This window comes from Ursus americanus, chromosome 36, assembly GCF_024610735.1.
Source record: "Ursus americanus isolate L20-20 chromosome 36, mUrsAme1.1.p, whole genome shotgun sequence".
Classification (NCBI taxonomy): Eukaryota; Metazoa; Chordata; class Mammalia; order Carnivora; family Ursidae; genus Ursus; species Ursus americanus.
In genome coordinates, this window is record NC_142162.1 from 20,966,291 (window position 1) to 20,981,336 (window position 15,046).

Sequence of the window (15,046 nt, forward strand, 5' to 3'; positions counted from 1 at the left end):
TGAAATTTGGGGTTCTCTAAAGATTTCATTTATCTGTGCTGTGGGTCTCCCCATTAAATGCATATCTGTTCTGTGTACCTTTGCCCGTAGTATGCATATCGTAGTAACATCTATTATTGAAACCTTGCTGACTTCTTAAATTGGGTAGAAAAGACTATGAAACTCCCTCTTAGAGAACATAAAAATACGGATAAGAAAGTCATAGCTCCAGGTATTGAATGAGACAGTGTTTTGGGGAAAAAAACAAAAAACACAGAAAAACAAAATAGTAGAGTAGAAAAGATACACTGTAGTTTTCATTTGTGTTTAAGTATATCCTTTGCCTTTCCTCAATTTAGTAGAAATGTAATAGGTGTTAAGATTCTTTTCATTGTACAATGTATTTTAACCCAGCATTTTAGAAACCTTTTGACAAATTCATAGATAAAAGGCCACGTCAGAATGTTACTTTTCATTTTCAGATGTCTTGAACTGGAATTTTGCGTAATTTTCCTGGGAAAAACTATTTCTTAAAAATTTAAAGCCTTTTTATAAAACAAACAAAAGAAAACCTCAAACTTTTCCTTGGTAGTCTTCATGCCCTTCTATGATTCTTAAGTATATGTTAACTAGTTTCAGATGTGTTTTGTTCTCTGACTCAAAATCAGCCCTTTATTTTAGAAAAAGAAATTGTGTAATTAGTACTTAATTGCTTTGGATATTTTGGGGCATTTAGAGGAGAGGGTAATTAAAAGGCCGGAGAAATTAAACTTTCACAGTGTTCTTTACGTATGTGTAATTCCTTTCTTAAATGCCCTCCAAAGGCAGGCCTGACAACTTAAAAATAAATGAAGAACTGGGTTGCTTTTAAAAAATTTAACATCAGTTTTATCTCTGGATGCAGTTTCATTGATTTTTTTAAACTTCAGTTGGAGAGAGGGCCATTGAAATGCTAGAAATCAAGAGATTATCTAGTTCATTTCCTCTTTAGGCACATGTCACCTAAATAATATTGGACAGATGGCCATCACCCCTCCTGTGTTTCAAGATCCTCTAGGAGGAGAATAAAAATTTTTTCACTACCTCATAAATGTCACACACGATCAAATTTAAATATTTGCCATAATTAAAAGTGGTATGTGGTTTGTTGGGACAAACTAGAGTGTGGTTGATGTAGGCTCTTGTCTGTATCTTCATCTATCCAAGAGGCCTAGGTCATGGTGGGTCACCTCACTCCTCTGGGCCACTTATGTGTAAGTTGGAATATTGGACTAGCAATCTCTAAGACTTTACAAGTTCAGAAATACTGTGTTTCATGAGTCACACACATTATCTAAAAATCCCACATCTTTGTAGATCTCGAGGCTAAGAGGTCCGCTTTTAAGCAAGAATATTCTGTTAATTTTGATAATGAACACTTGAACTGTGACATCAACAAGCTTAGTAGTTATGAAATATATTGGGTGTTTTTAACATACACCTTAAATATGAGCCTTACTTCATATTTGCTATGTTCACCGAATAAGATGGTTATACAGGATTGGAGATTGATTTCATATTGATCCCCAACATTCTGGGAAGTTATACTAAAAGCTCTATTCTAAAACATTGCTATTGCTCTTTTTTGCCCTTTCTAGCTAATATTATTCTTATTTTTTCCCCTTAATTCTGATCCTTTTTTTTTTTTTCTTAAAGAAAATATTAGGTTACTGAAACATCCAGTTTTCTACTTGGGAAGTTCAAAGAATCCTAAGTAACCATTTGGCTCCAATATGTAGAAAGAGCTATAAAAACCTCGATGAAGTGTATAATTTTCAAGGAAAATATAAATTGCAAAACTGACCGTTAGAAGAGAAAAATCTAAACAGATTGGTAGCCATCAAAGAAATGGGAAAGGTAACGGAAGAGCTGCCCCACCATCATAGAGCCAGGCCCAGATTATTGTCTGGAGGAATTCTGCCCATACTTTCAGGAGTGGATAATGCCAATGTTATCTAAAATATCGCAGATCAAAGAAAAAAAGTAGGAAAACTTCCCATGAGTATTAAGGAAAGGGATGCAGTTCCTTCTTTGATGATTGAGATGAACCTCAGAGCAAACAGTTGGGACCCAGGATGAAGGATAGCAGTAGAAGGTATCAAATAAAACCTTGAACTTTGGGCCACATTTGTTGTCCCTGTGCCTTGTTGATTAATGAGAAATTAAACCAGGAAAGAAAATTATTAAGTCAGTCTAGGTAGGCTTTGTAGAAGGCATGGGTATTCTTTAAAATGCAGTTGTATTTTATTCAGTTAACCATTTGAGCATTAAATACAAAGCATACGTTGGTGGTAAGAGTGGGGCAATGAATAGGTTCTAAAAAATGAAAAGGAAACAGTTCCTGTCTTCAGAGCAGATACTCTGCACCCAGTATGTGGGGAACAGGGAGTAAGCACAGTAAGACAAGGGAATGACGACAGAATGAACAGAAAGGAAGTAGTGTGAGCTAGTGATGGAGCCATACCCTTTAGATCATGGAGTTGGAGCCCCGACAAGATGGTCAACCGAATTTTAAATCCATACCCAATGGTTTGGATAATGATTTTGTGGTAAGGAATTTTTCAAGGTCTGGGGGCCAGGAAAAGAGCATAATACAGAGGCCAGGAAATCACACCAGATGGATGGGACTGACCTTAAAAATCTCCCAGTGGCATGAGCCATGATAGAAACTTCTCCTCGGGCTTAAACCCGGTGAGCAAGCCCGCCTGCTCTTAATACTACTCCCTACACTTGTGCTGTCATTTCCTCTAAACTTTGCCCACACTGCCCCTCCTTCTTTTTTAGTAAATCTAGGATGAAAGTAACAGCGTGAAGGTTGAAACAGGGATGGTAAGGCAGTGAGAGTTTAGTAAATAAAAGAGTGGAGAAGAGACCCACGGCGTTTCAAATGTGTGGAATAACCTCTTTATTTAAAAAAAAAAAAATGTTATGTCACTAATGGTGACACAGACTTCTAGAAGCTATCGTTTGGGTACAGTTACTATTGGATCAACTTCAGACTGAGAGAGAGAGAGAGAGAGAGTTGGGGTAGGGAGAGAGGGTGGAGTGAGAAAGTACATGGTTATACCTCGAAGTTCTCCACTGAAAGATGGAAAGATTCCCTAGCCTCACCTGATGTTTTCTGCCCAAGTTTTGTTTTGTTCACATTACGTGAGTGGCAGAATTTAAATTGTAGGTATTGTGTTGGTAATTTTGGTGCAGTGAACAGGAGTGCAACATCTGCCTTTAAAGGGGGTTTAGTATGTGCATTTTGATAGCTTGGTGACCTTTGAAATTTTGTTTTGAACTGCTGTCAGAAACATCATCATTTTTCTTACTGAAACAGATTCTAACATCTGCAAAGGTTGATCAAGCTAGGATAGTTTTAATAAAATATTAGTCTCTGTTTTTTAATGTCAACCCAGCTTTTAAAACTGTTCATCAGCTATGGGAAACATCAGCTCAAGGCGCTTGAGTTGCTTTTAATAAATGTCTTTTCCATTAGATATTCTTGTAGTGGCCAGTGTATAGAGAGGATAGAAATTTGTTTCAGGCTTGTTCATCTGCAGTCCAGTTTTCTGAATTCTCTTGTTTTTAAAGTAAAATTACTTAAATTTGTATTTCCTTATCTCAATAGTTAACTTAAATTTTTTTATACTTCAAGGAGGGGAGATTGTTCTTAATTCTGGCATCCATCCTCCAAAGTCTGGATAAAGGACATCCACTTTTAACAAAATTTCACTTAAATATCTAGTTTAACTATGTCTTGTCATTAAAAGGTTATTTACGTTTAAAATGCTGACCTTGCAAGATGTACACAAGAGTGTTCTAAAACAGAGTTTCTGAACATTGGCCATGAAACCACTGTCTTGGGCTGACAAATGGATTGGAAATAAGCTACCCAACACTGGGAATGGGCCATTAATTTTAATCAAAGGTGATGCAGGAAGGCGAATGGGATGCATGACAATGTCAACAGCCCAGTAGGTGTTAAGAGACCACACAGCCTTCCTTGTTACTTGGTTGGGCCATTAGTTGAGGTTGGGTGAAGACAGAAAGCCATGTCTGGAATTGAATGACCAGGTCACTCCAAAATCTAATGGAGAACTCCTCATTTCAGAAATCACATTGTAATGCCATTAGAAGTCAAGGACAGCATTTAGAAAATATTGGAAGATTTTTTTTTAAAACCAAGCACCTTGCTAGTTTTTACCAACTTTGTCAAGCTCCCTGTTTCCTGCCTCCTTTCCTTCTGAATGGATCATTGATATTTACAGAGGATCAGGAAATCGAACAGACTTAGAGAAAAATCTCAAAGCGTGTTTGCTTTTCAGAATTACATATTGTTAGTTGTAAAACTCTGGTAAATGCCAGAAACAATAGCATACCAAAGGAATTAAGCAGGGCAATTAATTCTCTGTAGTGATCTCATTGTCCTTGTCCCTCTCTGTGTTCTTGTGTATAGGAATAGTTTTACTAATTGAAACTAAACTTTCTTAGTTGCTTTAATGAAAACATTTGTTTTATAACTGTAAAGGCCACTGTGCTTGTGCCTCACTGTAAATTGTCAATATTGCCTGATAACATTAGTGATATTCACAGTGGTGAAAGCCTTTCCTTTTAATCAGTAAGTATATTTCATTATTTTGAGTATTTTCAATTCCAAAAAAGGTGGCATATGACAGCTTGAATTAATGATATTTATAATAAAGACATAAAAATGCAGAAGGGACAAAGAGGCATTTTTATATCTATGCTTCAGGTTTGTTAAGAAAGTTCATTTATTCTGACACAGCATTGCATGCATAAGAAAGATATGTATGACTGCATTAGTAATTTTTACACATTTTAAAGAAAGAAAAGCAATTATATTGCTGTCTTGTTAATGGAACACTGTTATAAGTAATAGTATTTGTTCTTCCCGTAGATGAAGATCAGCTCCGTGCAAAGGGTTATGACAAAACACCAGACTTTATTTTACAAGTGCCAGTTGGTAAGTCCTTAAAACTCTCTTACGCATTTGTTCATAGCGAAAGGGGATGAGCGTTCTCCGTAGATTTATTTTTTTTTTCTTTTTGTTAATATTAGCAAATGTTACCAGAGTAGATTAGCTTTAAATGGGTGAAATTGTTGGAAAAGATTATTTTAGACTAGCAGAAAATAGTAGGTCCAGAAGAAATCTCTGCCTTAAAAACATTTACATCTATTTGAGAAATAAACATGTCTTCTGAAGACATTTTGGGTGCCATTTTCTCTAAGTCATTTCTCTAAGTTCTGAATTTTTTCCACGTGGTTCCTTTGAAAAGCCGGTCTGGCTTACTTGGGTTTGCTTTCGTGTTACTTGTGCACTTGCAGAGGCAGTGTCAGAATAGGAGGGGGACTTTTGAAAATGACGAGGAAAATGAAAGGGATCTGATTATAGCACAAATGTTCTTTGTAAGGAACATAGACGATGTGCCGTTTAATAGTTACATCCATCGAAGACAGTGACGGCTGAGCCTCCGCTCATTAATGGGGAGCACAGAGAGGCCTAGACAGAGTTCAGTATTTCCAATCTTCCCTTCTCTTTGCTCTGTATTAGTAATGCTTTGTCCCTTAGCTGTAGAAGGGCACATAATTCACTGGATTGAAAGCAAAGCCTCCTTTGGTGATGAATGTAGCCACCATGCCTACCTGCATGACCAGTTCTGGAGCTACTGGAATAGGTAAGGTCCCATTATTTTTCTCTTAAGATAAACGATACTCGGCTGAAATCTCATTAGAAAAAATGTTTTGTTTAGCTGGTAAAAATGCTAGTAGCCTTTGTTTCTGGTAAGTACAGAGACTTGATTAATGTATTCATTTCAGATAATTTAAACTCCTCTGCTTTCATAATGCTGCTTCATTTTTTAAAACTAAAAATCTCTGCATAAGGTCAAAATTAGTATATACTCCCATTTTCCGCTTTACGGCGAGAATACGGGTAGCACTTAAAATAGAAATAATAAGGTGAGGTGCCTGTATTATGATATTGACACTAACTTTTTATTCTTTGGATGTGAAATTTATGCTTACTCTCAGACCCTTAAAAATATCTTATCCTCAGCTCTCTGAGGAAAGTATCCAAATGATATGAAAGATCAAAGCGATTTGCCTTCCAACAGAAAAACAGTTTACCTCCCAACTTCAGTCAACAGTCCTGAAGGCATGGAAATCCCATCGATTAATGGAAAGGGTTGGAGGGGAGGATACTTTATCATCGAATTCGCAGCATTGCCTGGGCCTTCATATTCTCTCAGCTAATCCTCACAAGGAAGTTACTTTTCCCCCCATTTTACAGAAAACGGATTCTCAGAGAGAAAATAATAATAATATGGTTAGTCGTCATGCATTCGTCTTTCTCGCTCCCAAACTCGTGCCCTTTCCAGTGCATCTCTGTTGTCATTTGTAGTACAACTGTTGCAACTTTGGCTTTTTCTGTTACTGTAGCGCCACGTTTTCACACCGTGCATTGTTTTTCCCCTTGGAACAGGAGGTAGGGCAGGGGGTAACCTTTCTAGATTAACTGTGCTCCTCAGTCATGGCCAACAGTAAGAATACAATAGTAAGATGACACTGGCCCAGATCATTAAGGAATGAGACAGTAGCATCCGTGCACAATAGTCTTATCCTGGGGAAAACGAAACAAAACCAAAACCAAAACAGTGACAGGCTACAAAATTTGGTATTGTATTGTTGCTCAGCTTTACAAAAGGCCAGCAGACCTCGTCCGTAGCAGCTGTGCTAAACTAAGCCCACTTTTTGCCATGGTAACAATGATCTTGACAAAATGCTGAATGTAATGGCTTTCTTGATTTTCTTGTGTAATTGTGCGTAGCATCCGAGCTTTACTTTACAGGGATGGAGGAGAAAAGTGCAAAATGTTTTAGAAATCAATGCTGCTTCAGCGTTCCCTATCTTTTATTCAGCCATTATTCAAATTAGCAGTAATGTGGCAAATTGAATTTTAGATTTTTAGCAATTTTATGAGTTTGAAATAGTAAAGAAAGCATCATCTTTGATGGCATAGGGAAAGCAATGACAAGAAAATCAAATTGTGTAAGTTTAGGTTGCTAAAGCATTTTTAACTTTACTAATAAACAAAACCATTATGCACTGAGACGGTGCCCCCACTTTGGTACTGGTCATGTCTTTTATGAAGAACAATTACAAATTGAATTCCAAAGAGTAGAGCTTACTTGAAAATTAAAATCGTATTTTTTTTTCTGAAACAACTGTAGTATTTATTGAGTGCCTACTATGTGCCTGGCACTCACTATTTTAGAGGCTGAATAAATAATCTAGTCAGTAATTGGACTCCTATGCATTATTGACCCAGCTGGAGGGGATCTAAGCAATGGATAATTTAATACAGCTTCCTTTGGACTGGATTTTAGATTATTTTGTTGTTTGCTACTTGTTCTGTTCTAATGATGTTTTACTTACATGACTATTGGTTTACATTCCCTAAACATGTCCTTTGAATACGTACCAGCTCCTGGGCATGATTCATTCAGGGTATATTGCACGATAAGGGAAAGTCAGCCTTGATTTTGAATGTTCCAGATCATCCAAGAAGGAAATAATCTACACAGAATTCAGTAGTTTTACCAAATGTCTGCAGAGAGGCCAAGAAATGGAAGTAGTGGTGACATTCAAAACAGAACGTAGAGGCATTTATTTGGATATAAAATTTTGATTATAACAGTGATACAGACTTAGCAGTGATAGGGCATTTTGACAGGAGAACTTAGCCTATTTATGAAAGTATGGTATCCTACTCTTCATATTTTGCCTCAACACAACTCACACAGTAGTTGCTGAAATTGTTCAGAGTGGAGGAATCATCTCTCCACCTGTAGGTAGCCTTGGCTGGTTGGCATCTGGGCTAATTGCTTTATTTGTGTGATAAGCCTCTAGTTAACATAAACACTGTTCCCAAATTGTCACACTATTTTTAGATTAAATGTTGGATTTTACAATAAGACTGTTCAGTTAATATTTGTAGAATCATTACTTTGTATAAGCCCATTTTCTCACATAAATAACTGAAGAGTCCTTAGTTTTTACTTTAATGTTTCTACTGGAGTTTCCTTTTTTGTTGTAAGTGGATATTCTTATTCATCCTTTCAGCAACTTTGACAAAGTTGATCATGCCCTACCTCTTTATTAAAACATCTTTTCTTGACTTCTGAGAGACACTCTTCTGGGCTGCTTCCTGCCATCCCAACAGCATACCCAGGTTGCTTTGCTGGCTTTTGCTCCTCCCAGCTCTACACTGGAGCTGGGCCCTGGAACTCGGTGCTCAGCCCTCTTCCCTTTGCTAACTACATTCACTTCCGGGTGTCTCTCTTGGAGATTTCATTACAGACTATGGCTTTATACACCATCTCTGTAATAGTATCTCCTAATTCTTGCTGCCAGCCCTAATATTTCCGCTGAGTACAAATTTATTTATCCAGCTGTCCACTCAGTATCTCCTCTTGGATATCCAGTGGGTATCTGAGACCTAACACGTCTAACATTAAACCTTGATTTTCCTCCCCAGGCTTGTGGCTCCCCCATTTCCTCCCAAGCCCAACTAATGGTGCCACAATTTGCCCAAATACTCAAGCCAAAACCCCAACCCACCACCAACCTACCAGAAAGTCCTTTCAGTTCCATCTTTGTCATGTGTCACATCATGTGTCAGTATCACCTTCTTCCCTGGCATCACCTCACTATCTGTCATCATCTCTTGAACTGTTGCTGTAACTTCCAAACTGGTCTCCAGAAGTGAACCTTTATACTCCTGTGGTCCGTTTTACGTACCCTGGCCAGAGAGACTCTTGGGAAATACAAATCAGATTGTATTGCTTCCTGCTCTAAACTCCTCAGTGGCTTCCCCTCATATTTCAAATAAAATCCAAACTCTTTCCCAGGACATTCAGAGCCCTGCGTGATCTGTCTCTCCACCACCCTCAGTTACCTGCACACCTGCCCCTCTCTCTCTTCAACTAAGGCTCCCTCCGTTTCTTATACTTCTGCAGCCACACTGGCTTTCTGGGCCTTCCTTAAATCTACACTGCTCATTTCTACTTCAGAACTCTTATTCTGGATAATTCTTCTGCTTGGAGTTTTCTTCATTTGAATCTCCACATGGTGAACTCCTCACGCCGTTCAGGGGTCTGCTCACAGTCCCCTCCTCGGGGATACCTTCCGTGACCACTCAATCTAAATGGCCCCACCTCAGTCATCTCTCCCTCCTCACTTGGTTGGACTTTTCTTCAAATTATTTATCCCTATCTGAGTGAAAGAATAAACATTTATATCAACATCAGTTTGTTTGAAAACAAGCCTTTATTAAAGAGCTTTACCTTTTATATTGCTATTGTTAATTACTATACATAGTGTGCCCCTCATTCCTTTGTAATCAGAGCTGCAGGAATTTTCCCTGGCTTAATTAACCTTGGAAAAAATTAAATTTTGCAGTGCCATCACCTTCCCTAAAGTCGAAGACATTGAGTACAGAACACAAGCTGTCTCCTGTGTGCAGGCCCCTCTCCCGGGTATGAACTTTGATCAAATAGCTCCTCAAAACTCTACGGTCTCTACTTCTGTGGAGTTAAAGGAAATAGAGCGCCTCTGAGAAGCAGCATTTGGACCATAATGTAGCCCCAAATTTTATAAGGCTATATATATGATTATAAAGAAAATACATATATATTTACATGTATATGCATTTATATCTCCCATATACGTAGGGCTATAAATACAAGTTGTATAAAAACCACATTTCCTTGTGCAATCAACACCCCAGAAGCCTTCTCATTCTACTTCTATCATCAAAAAGTGAGTTCTTTGACAGTTTGACCTATATTACTAAGTATATTTTCATATTTGATTGTGACAGTTAAAAAAAAAAGCAATTCTATAATCTGAGGCCAAATTACATACACGGGTTCTATACATATATGTGGTTTTTCCAAGAATCAGGAGGAGACACCCTGTGCTCACTTTCGGTGTTTGGAGATAAGGTGGGTCCATTTGAAGGAAAATATTAAGTGACCGTAAAGAGGAAAGCTTCACAGCAGCTCAGCAGCACGCGCACCACGCCCGACAGCTACCGATCAAGCACGTGGAAATCTCAGCTGCCATTCCGGGCACGCTCTGGCCTCCATGAGAAACTGAAGTGCACTTTGTAGATACACCTCTTCATTTCTCTCAGAGGATCAACACTTACTGACTGGCAAGCACAAGGCAAAGTTTTGTTTCAACATGATTTCCCAGTTTAGTGATCCTTGAAATAATGGAGGGAATCTCTCCTGTTCTTGGGTTTGAATCCAGGCCATGCCACTTCCCAGTCCCATGACTAGGAACAACTTGCTTAACGTCCCTGAGTCTTTGTTTTCTTCCATAAAATGGTGTCAGTTATACCTTCTTGACCACGTGGTCATGAAGATCAGTTATTTAATACATGTAAAGCTCTTTCGAAGTGCCTGGCAGTCAACCAATATTAGTTCCCCTCTGTCTTTTTCTCCTGTATATCCCTGTCTGATGTATTGTAGAAGTCTTCTGAGTAGACATTTTTATTTACCTTCTTTGCCAGATAAACTCCTCCTGGACTACTCAGCTTGGCTGACATCTCTTTGGGAAACCTTCCTGCATTCCAAGCTTGGGTTCAGTACCCACTCCCGTGTTCTGCTAATAATTTCATAGCATTTGTCAAATACTGTAATTTCTTGTTTACTTGTCACCTTCCTCCAGTTAAGATTGAGTTTCATCTTATCTATATGTTTTATCTGTCATCAAATGCCCAAAATCTGGTGGACACCGGTCAGGTATTCCTGACTGGTGGAGGAGCCAACAGGTGATCAGTTCTAAGGTCCCTGGTACATGGAATGTGGCCTAGATAGGGATTGGGGGAATATACAGCAAGTGGGGATGTCCCCTTGGTCCTACAGAATCCTCACCCATGGATTAGGATACAACCAGAGGGGTACAGAGTAGAATCCTCTCAAGTTTTGGGCCAGGCCATGGACCACTCTTGAACAGTTCCAAATAACAGTATCAAAGGAAGCAAATACATGTATCTTCCAAGGTCATTTTTTGTACTGGTGTTAGGATGTGAGGGGAAATGAGCACCAGAGGAAATGTGCTCTTGATCACATTTATGTATCACTGAAAAGATTAAGAGCTGAGTTCCATATGTCAGAACTTTGGACCTTTGGCTCCAGAGAGTCTACACTCCTAGAGGCACTGCTAAGCTAATACCTTCTGCCACAAGAATTGATTTGACTTTAGTTCTTACCTCTAAGTATATTTTAAAGATTAGTTATTTACTCAATGGTTTAGCAATTGCTTTCTCTGGTCGGTGCTGCCTTGAGAGGTGAGGCATTCAGAATGGGGCTGCCTAGCAGTTAGAGTTAAGGAAGGTATTTTTTCAGAGGATGGCCAAAGTTTTTCCTGTGTTAAGATACTTCCAGGAAGCCTGCAATTAGCCAAATCACAGATTTCCAGTTATTTCAGTCCTGTTAAAAACAAGGCTGATCACATCTGTCTTAAGTTGGAGTATATGCCTCAGCAATAGAAGCTCTTGCAAACCTTCAATTACAACAGCCTCAGAAGGCACTGCTGCCGTATACTAACAAGTAGTCATCAGCAACAACAAGAGACAGATTGACTAATAATTAGCAAATGCACTGGAGAGGGCTCCTCTAAAGGTAAAATATAATAATTTGCTTTTCCATCTCTTTTGGTGGAGATGGTTGTGAGATATTGATGTTCCGTTGTTCCAGACAAATACTTGACACTGTTATTAGCTGGAGTAACCTTGAAATATTTGAAAAGGATGAAAGTGTCTGCTGCGTATATAGTACTTTTATAAAAATGACTTCTCATAACATTTTTTTTCTGCATTTGGAATGTGAAATGCAAGAATTTTCCCCACCAAGGAATTCACGTTGTCTGCTGTTGTTAATTGTTTTCACTGTTGACTTAAAATCCAAAACTGAATAAGGGTAGGAATGTTCCTTAGGCTTTTAAAGTGATATTTGCAATAAAGAGACACTTGTTAAATAACTGGAATGGGTTGAAGGACTAAAGAGAAAGAAAATAGACATATAAGGAAATATTAATGAGTTGTAGTTTCTCAGAAAGATACCTATCTGATTACTGCCTTCAGGCATGCACAAGATTTGGGGGGCACACGGGTATAGAGAGAGTATATCGACCAGTTTTCCAAAATCAGGGGACCAAAGAATTGTTGAAAGGATGACTCTTCTGCTGACCCACTATGATGGAATTAATATGAGGGGCGCCTGGGTGGCACAGCGGTTAGGCGTCTGCCTTCGGCTCAGGGCGTGATCCTGGCGTTATGGGATCGAGCCCCACATCAGGCTCCTCCGCTATGAGCCTGCTTCTTCCTCTCCCACTCCCCCTGCTTGTGTTCCCTCTCTCGCTGGCTGTCTCTATCTCTGTCGAATAAATAAATTTAAAAAATCTTAAAAAAAAAAAAAAGATGGAATTAATATGAGTCACATATGCTTCGGAAAAGTTACCTCACAGCAAACTAACAAGTAAATGATTGGGTGGTCGGTCATTCTAAGGATGGAAATACAACCATTATGATCATCCAGAGAGAGTGAGGGAAGAATAATAGAGATTCTGCCAATAGGAAGTGACTCGGGAGCACAGAGAGAGTCAGGAGCCCAAGAATACAGAATCCATTTCTGGACTTATTCTAGAATATTGGAGATCAGGTTGAAACTGATGCTTAAAATGGCTCAGGGTTATAGGTCAGTGATACTCAAACTTCACCATGTATTGAAATCACATAAGGGGCATTTTAAAAATACTGATGCGGGTCTTATCCCTGATAAGAGAACTGATTTAATTGATGTTGGGTAGAGCCTGGACCTTGGGAGTTTTTCTTCTCTTTTGAAAACTTTAAGTGGTCATGCCAGTCTACATGCAGCACTGATGTCAGCTTCTTCTTTACCTAGCCTTGGTGAGGTAATAGCCAAACAGCCCTTGTATTTGTAGTCTTTCTGCTTTCCAACAGAGTATTGATGAGAAAAATAAAGCCTTATTAAGGAATAAAGGTTCAGGTCAGCAAACACTTTCACAGGCGCTGAGTGTCAGTCAGTAGGGACCCCAACTCTGTTTTGGGGGGTCTTATAGTAAGGCCTGAGGCCGTAAATTGCAGGGATGGGACCCGAACCCAGATCTCCCTCTGAATTCACACCTGTGCGCTTTCTGCCCCACCAGGCAGTTTCCTGTCAGCCATGGTGAGAAATCTGTGTTAAGAGGCTGCTTTACTCAGTTAATGGGTTCACTGAGCTGATCTAAAAAGCTCTCCAGCATATGTGCTTTAGATATTTACCTCCATAAGGTTAGCGAAAAATGGTCCAGGTGTTCTCTGTTGCTTTCTTAGAAGCCCTTATTCTATATTCAAAAATGTATCTGTAGGATTATTTTAAAAGCCTGTCATGTATTCCAGTACACCCAGAATATAATAACCGCTGAATTGTTGGATTTGAAATCTAGAGAATTAGAGAAGTCTTTTGTATACGGTTCACATTCACAAATTCTGACTGAACTGTCTGAAGACTAGTTGGAATTCAGAAGAGAAGTGTACTGTGGAACATTTGTTAAGAAATGTATGTTTTTATTTTAAATGGAGTTCATTTTTTTTTCTGAATTGCATTTGGTTGCACATAAGAAGCAAGTCTGTTTTAATAAATAAGAATAGTCTTAAAAATAGCTCTATTGAGGTATAATTGACATAAACTGCATATATTTAAAGTATACAATTTGACAAGCTTTGATACGTTTATATAAACTTATAAAATTATCACCACGGTAGAGATATTCAACATACCTACCACCACAAAAGTTCTTGTGCCTCCTTAGAATCCTTCCTCTCAATCTCTTCACTTCTCTCTGCACCCAGGTAACCACTAATCTGCTTTCCTCACTATAGATTCAGTTTGCATTTTCTAGTATTTTCTGTAAGTGGAATCATACAGCATGTACTTTGGCTTTCTTTGGTTTGGTTTTGTTTTTTGCTGAGAGGTATCCACTTACGTAGCTATGCCATTATTTTTTTATCTGGTCACCTATTAATTGACATTTAGGTTGTTTCTAGTTCTAGCTATTAGTAATAAAGCTCCTTTGATAAGTCACGTAAAAATATTTGTATGGTTTCATTTCTCTTAGCCAAATACTTCGGAATGAAATGGTTGGGACATACGTTAAGTGTATGTTTACCTTTTTGCAAAACGATTAAACCGTTTTCCGAAGTGGTTGTACCATTTTACATTCCCACCAGCAGTTTGATAGTTTCAGCTGTTGCTCAGCTTCCCCACCACTTATTATGTTCAGTCTTTTTAACGGTAGGCTATCTAAGAGTTGTGTAGTAGTGCCTCGGTGTGATTGTAATTTGCATTTCTATAAGGACAAGTGACAGTGAGAATCTTTTTACCTGCTTATTTGCTACCTGTCTTCTTTGGAGAACTGTCTGTTCAAGTCTTTGGCTCACTTCTCGAGTTCTTTTCTTATTGTGTTTTGGTAGTTTTAAAAAAATATTCTGAATATAAGTCTTTTATCAGACATGTAGTCCGATATGAAATATTGTCTCCCAGTCTGTAGCTTATCTTTTCATTCTCTTAACAGTGGCTTTCAATTTAATTTTAATAAAGTACAGTTTACCAATTTTTCTTTTATGGACTATGCCTTTGATGTCACATCTAGGAATCTTGAAGATTCAAAGATCTAAAGAAATCACAGGGGCACCTGGTTGGTTCAGTCGATAAAGCATGCAACTCTTGATCTCAGGGTTGTGAGTTCAAGCTCTCCACGTTGGGTGTAGAGATTAATTAAAATTAAAAAAAAAAATTTTTTTTAATCTTTTAAAAAATAAATCACAAAGATCGCCCCCCCTTTTTTTCCTAAAAGATTTATTTTAGATTTACATTTAGGTCTAGCATCCATTTTCAGTTAATTTTTATATATGGTGTGATAAGTGGATCAAAGCTCATTTTCTAGCATA

General features: G+C 38.3%; 1 protein-coding gene across 3 annotated transcripts in view; it reads left to right on the forward strand.

Moving 5' to 3' along the window:
• The window catches only part of CDIN1 (CDAN1 interacting nuclease 1), a 206,722-nt gene that overhangs the window by 104,352 nt on the left and 87,324 nt on the right, over nucleotides 1–15,046 (forward strand). For all 3 annotated transcript variants that reach the window (XM_045815986.2, XM_087859218.1, XM_045815979.2), the window contains 2 exons: nucleotides 4,925–4,990; nucleotides 5,597–5,702. In XM_045815986.2, coding sequence (XP_045671942.1) covers nucleotides 4,925–4,990; nucleotides 5,597–5,702 — 172 coding nt within the window. The remainder of the gene's footprint in view (nucleotides 1–4,924; nucleotides 4,991–5,596; nucleotides 5,703–15,046) is intronic.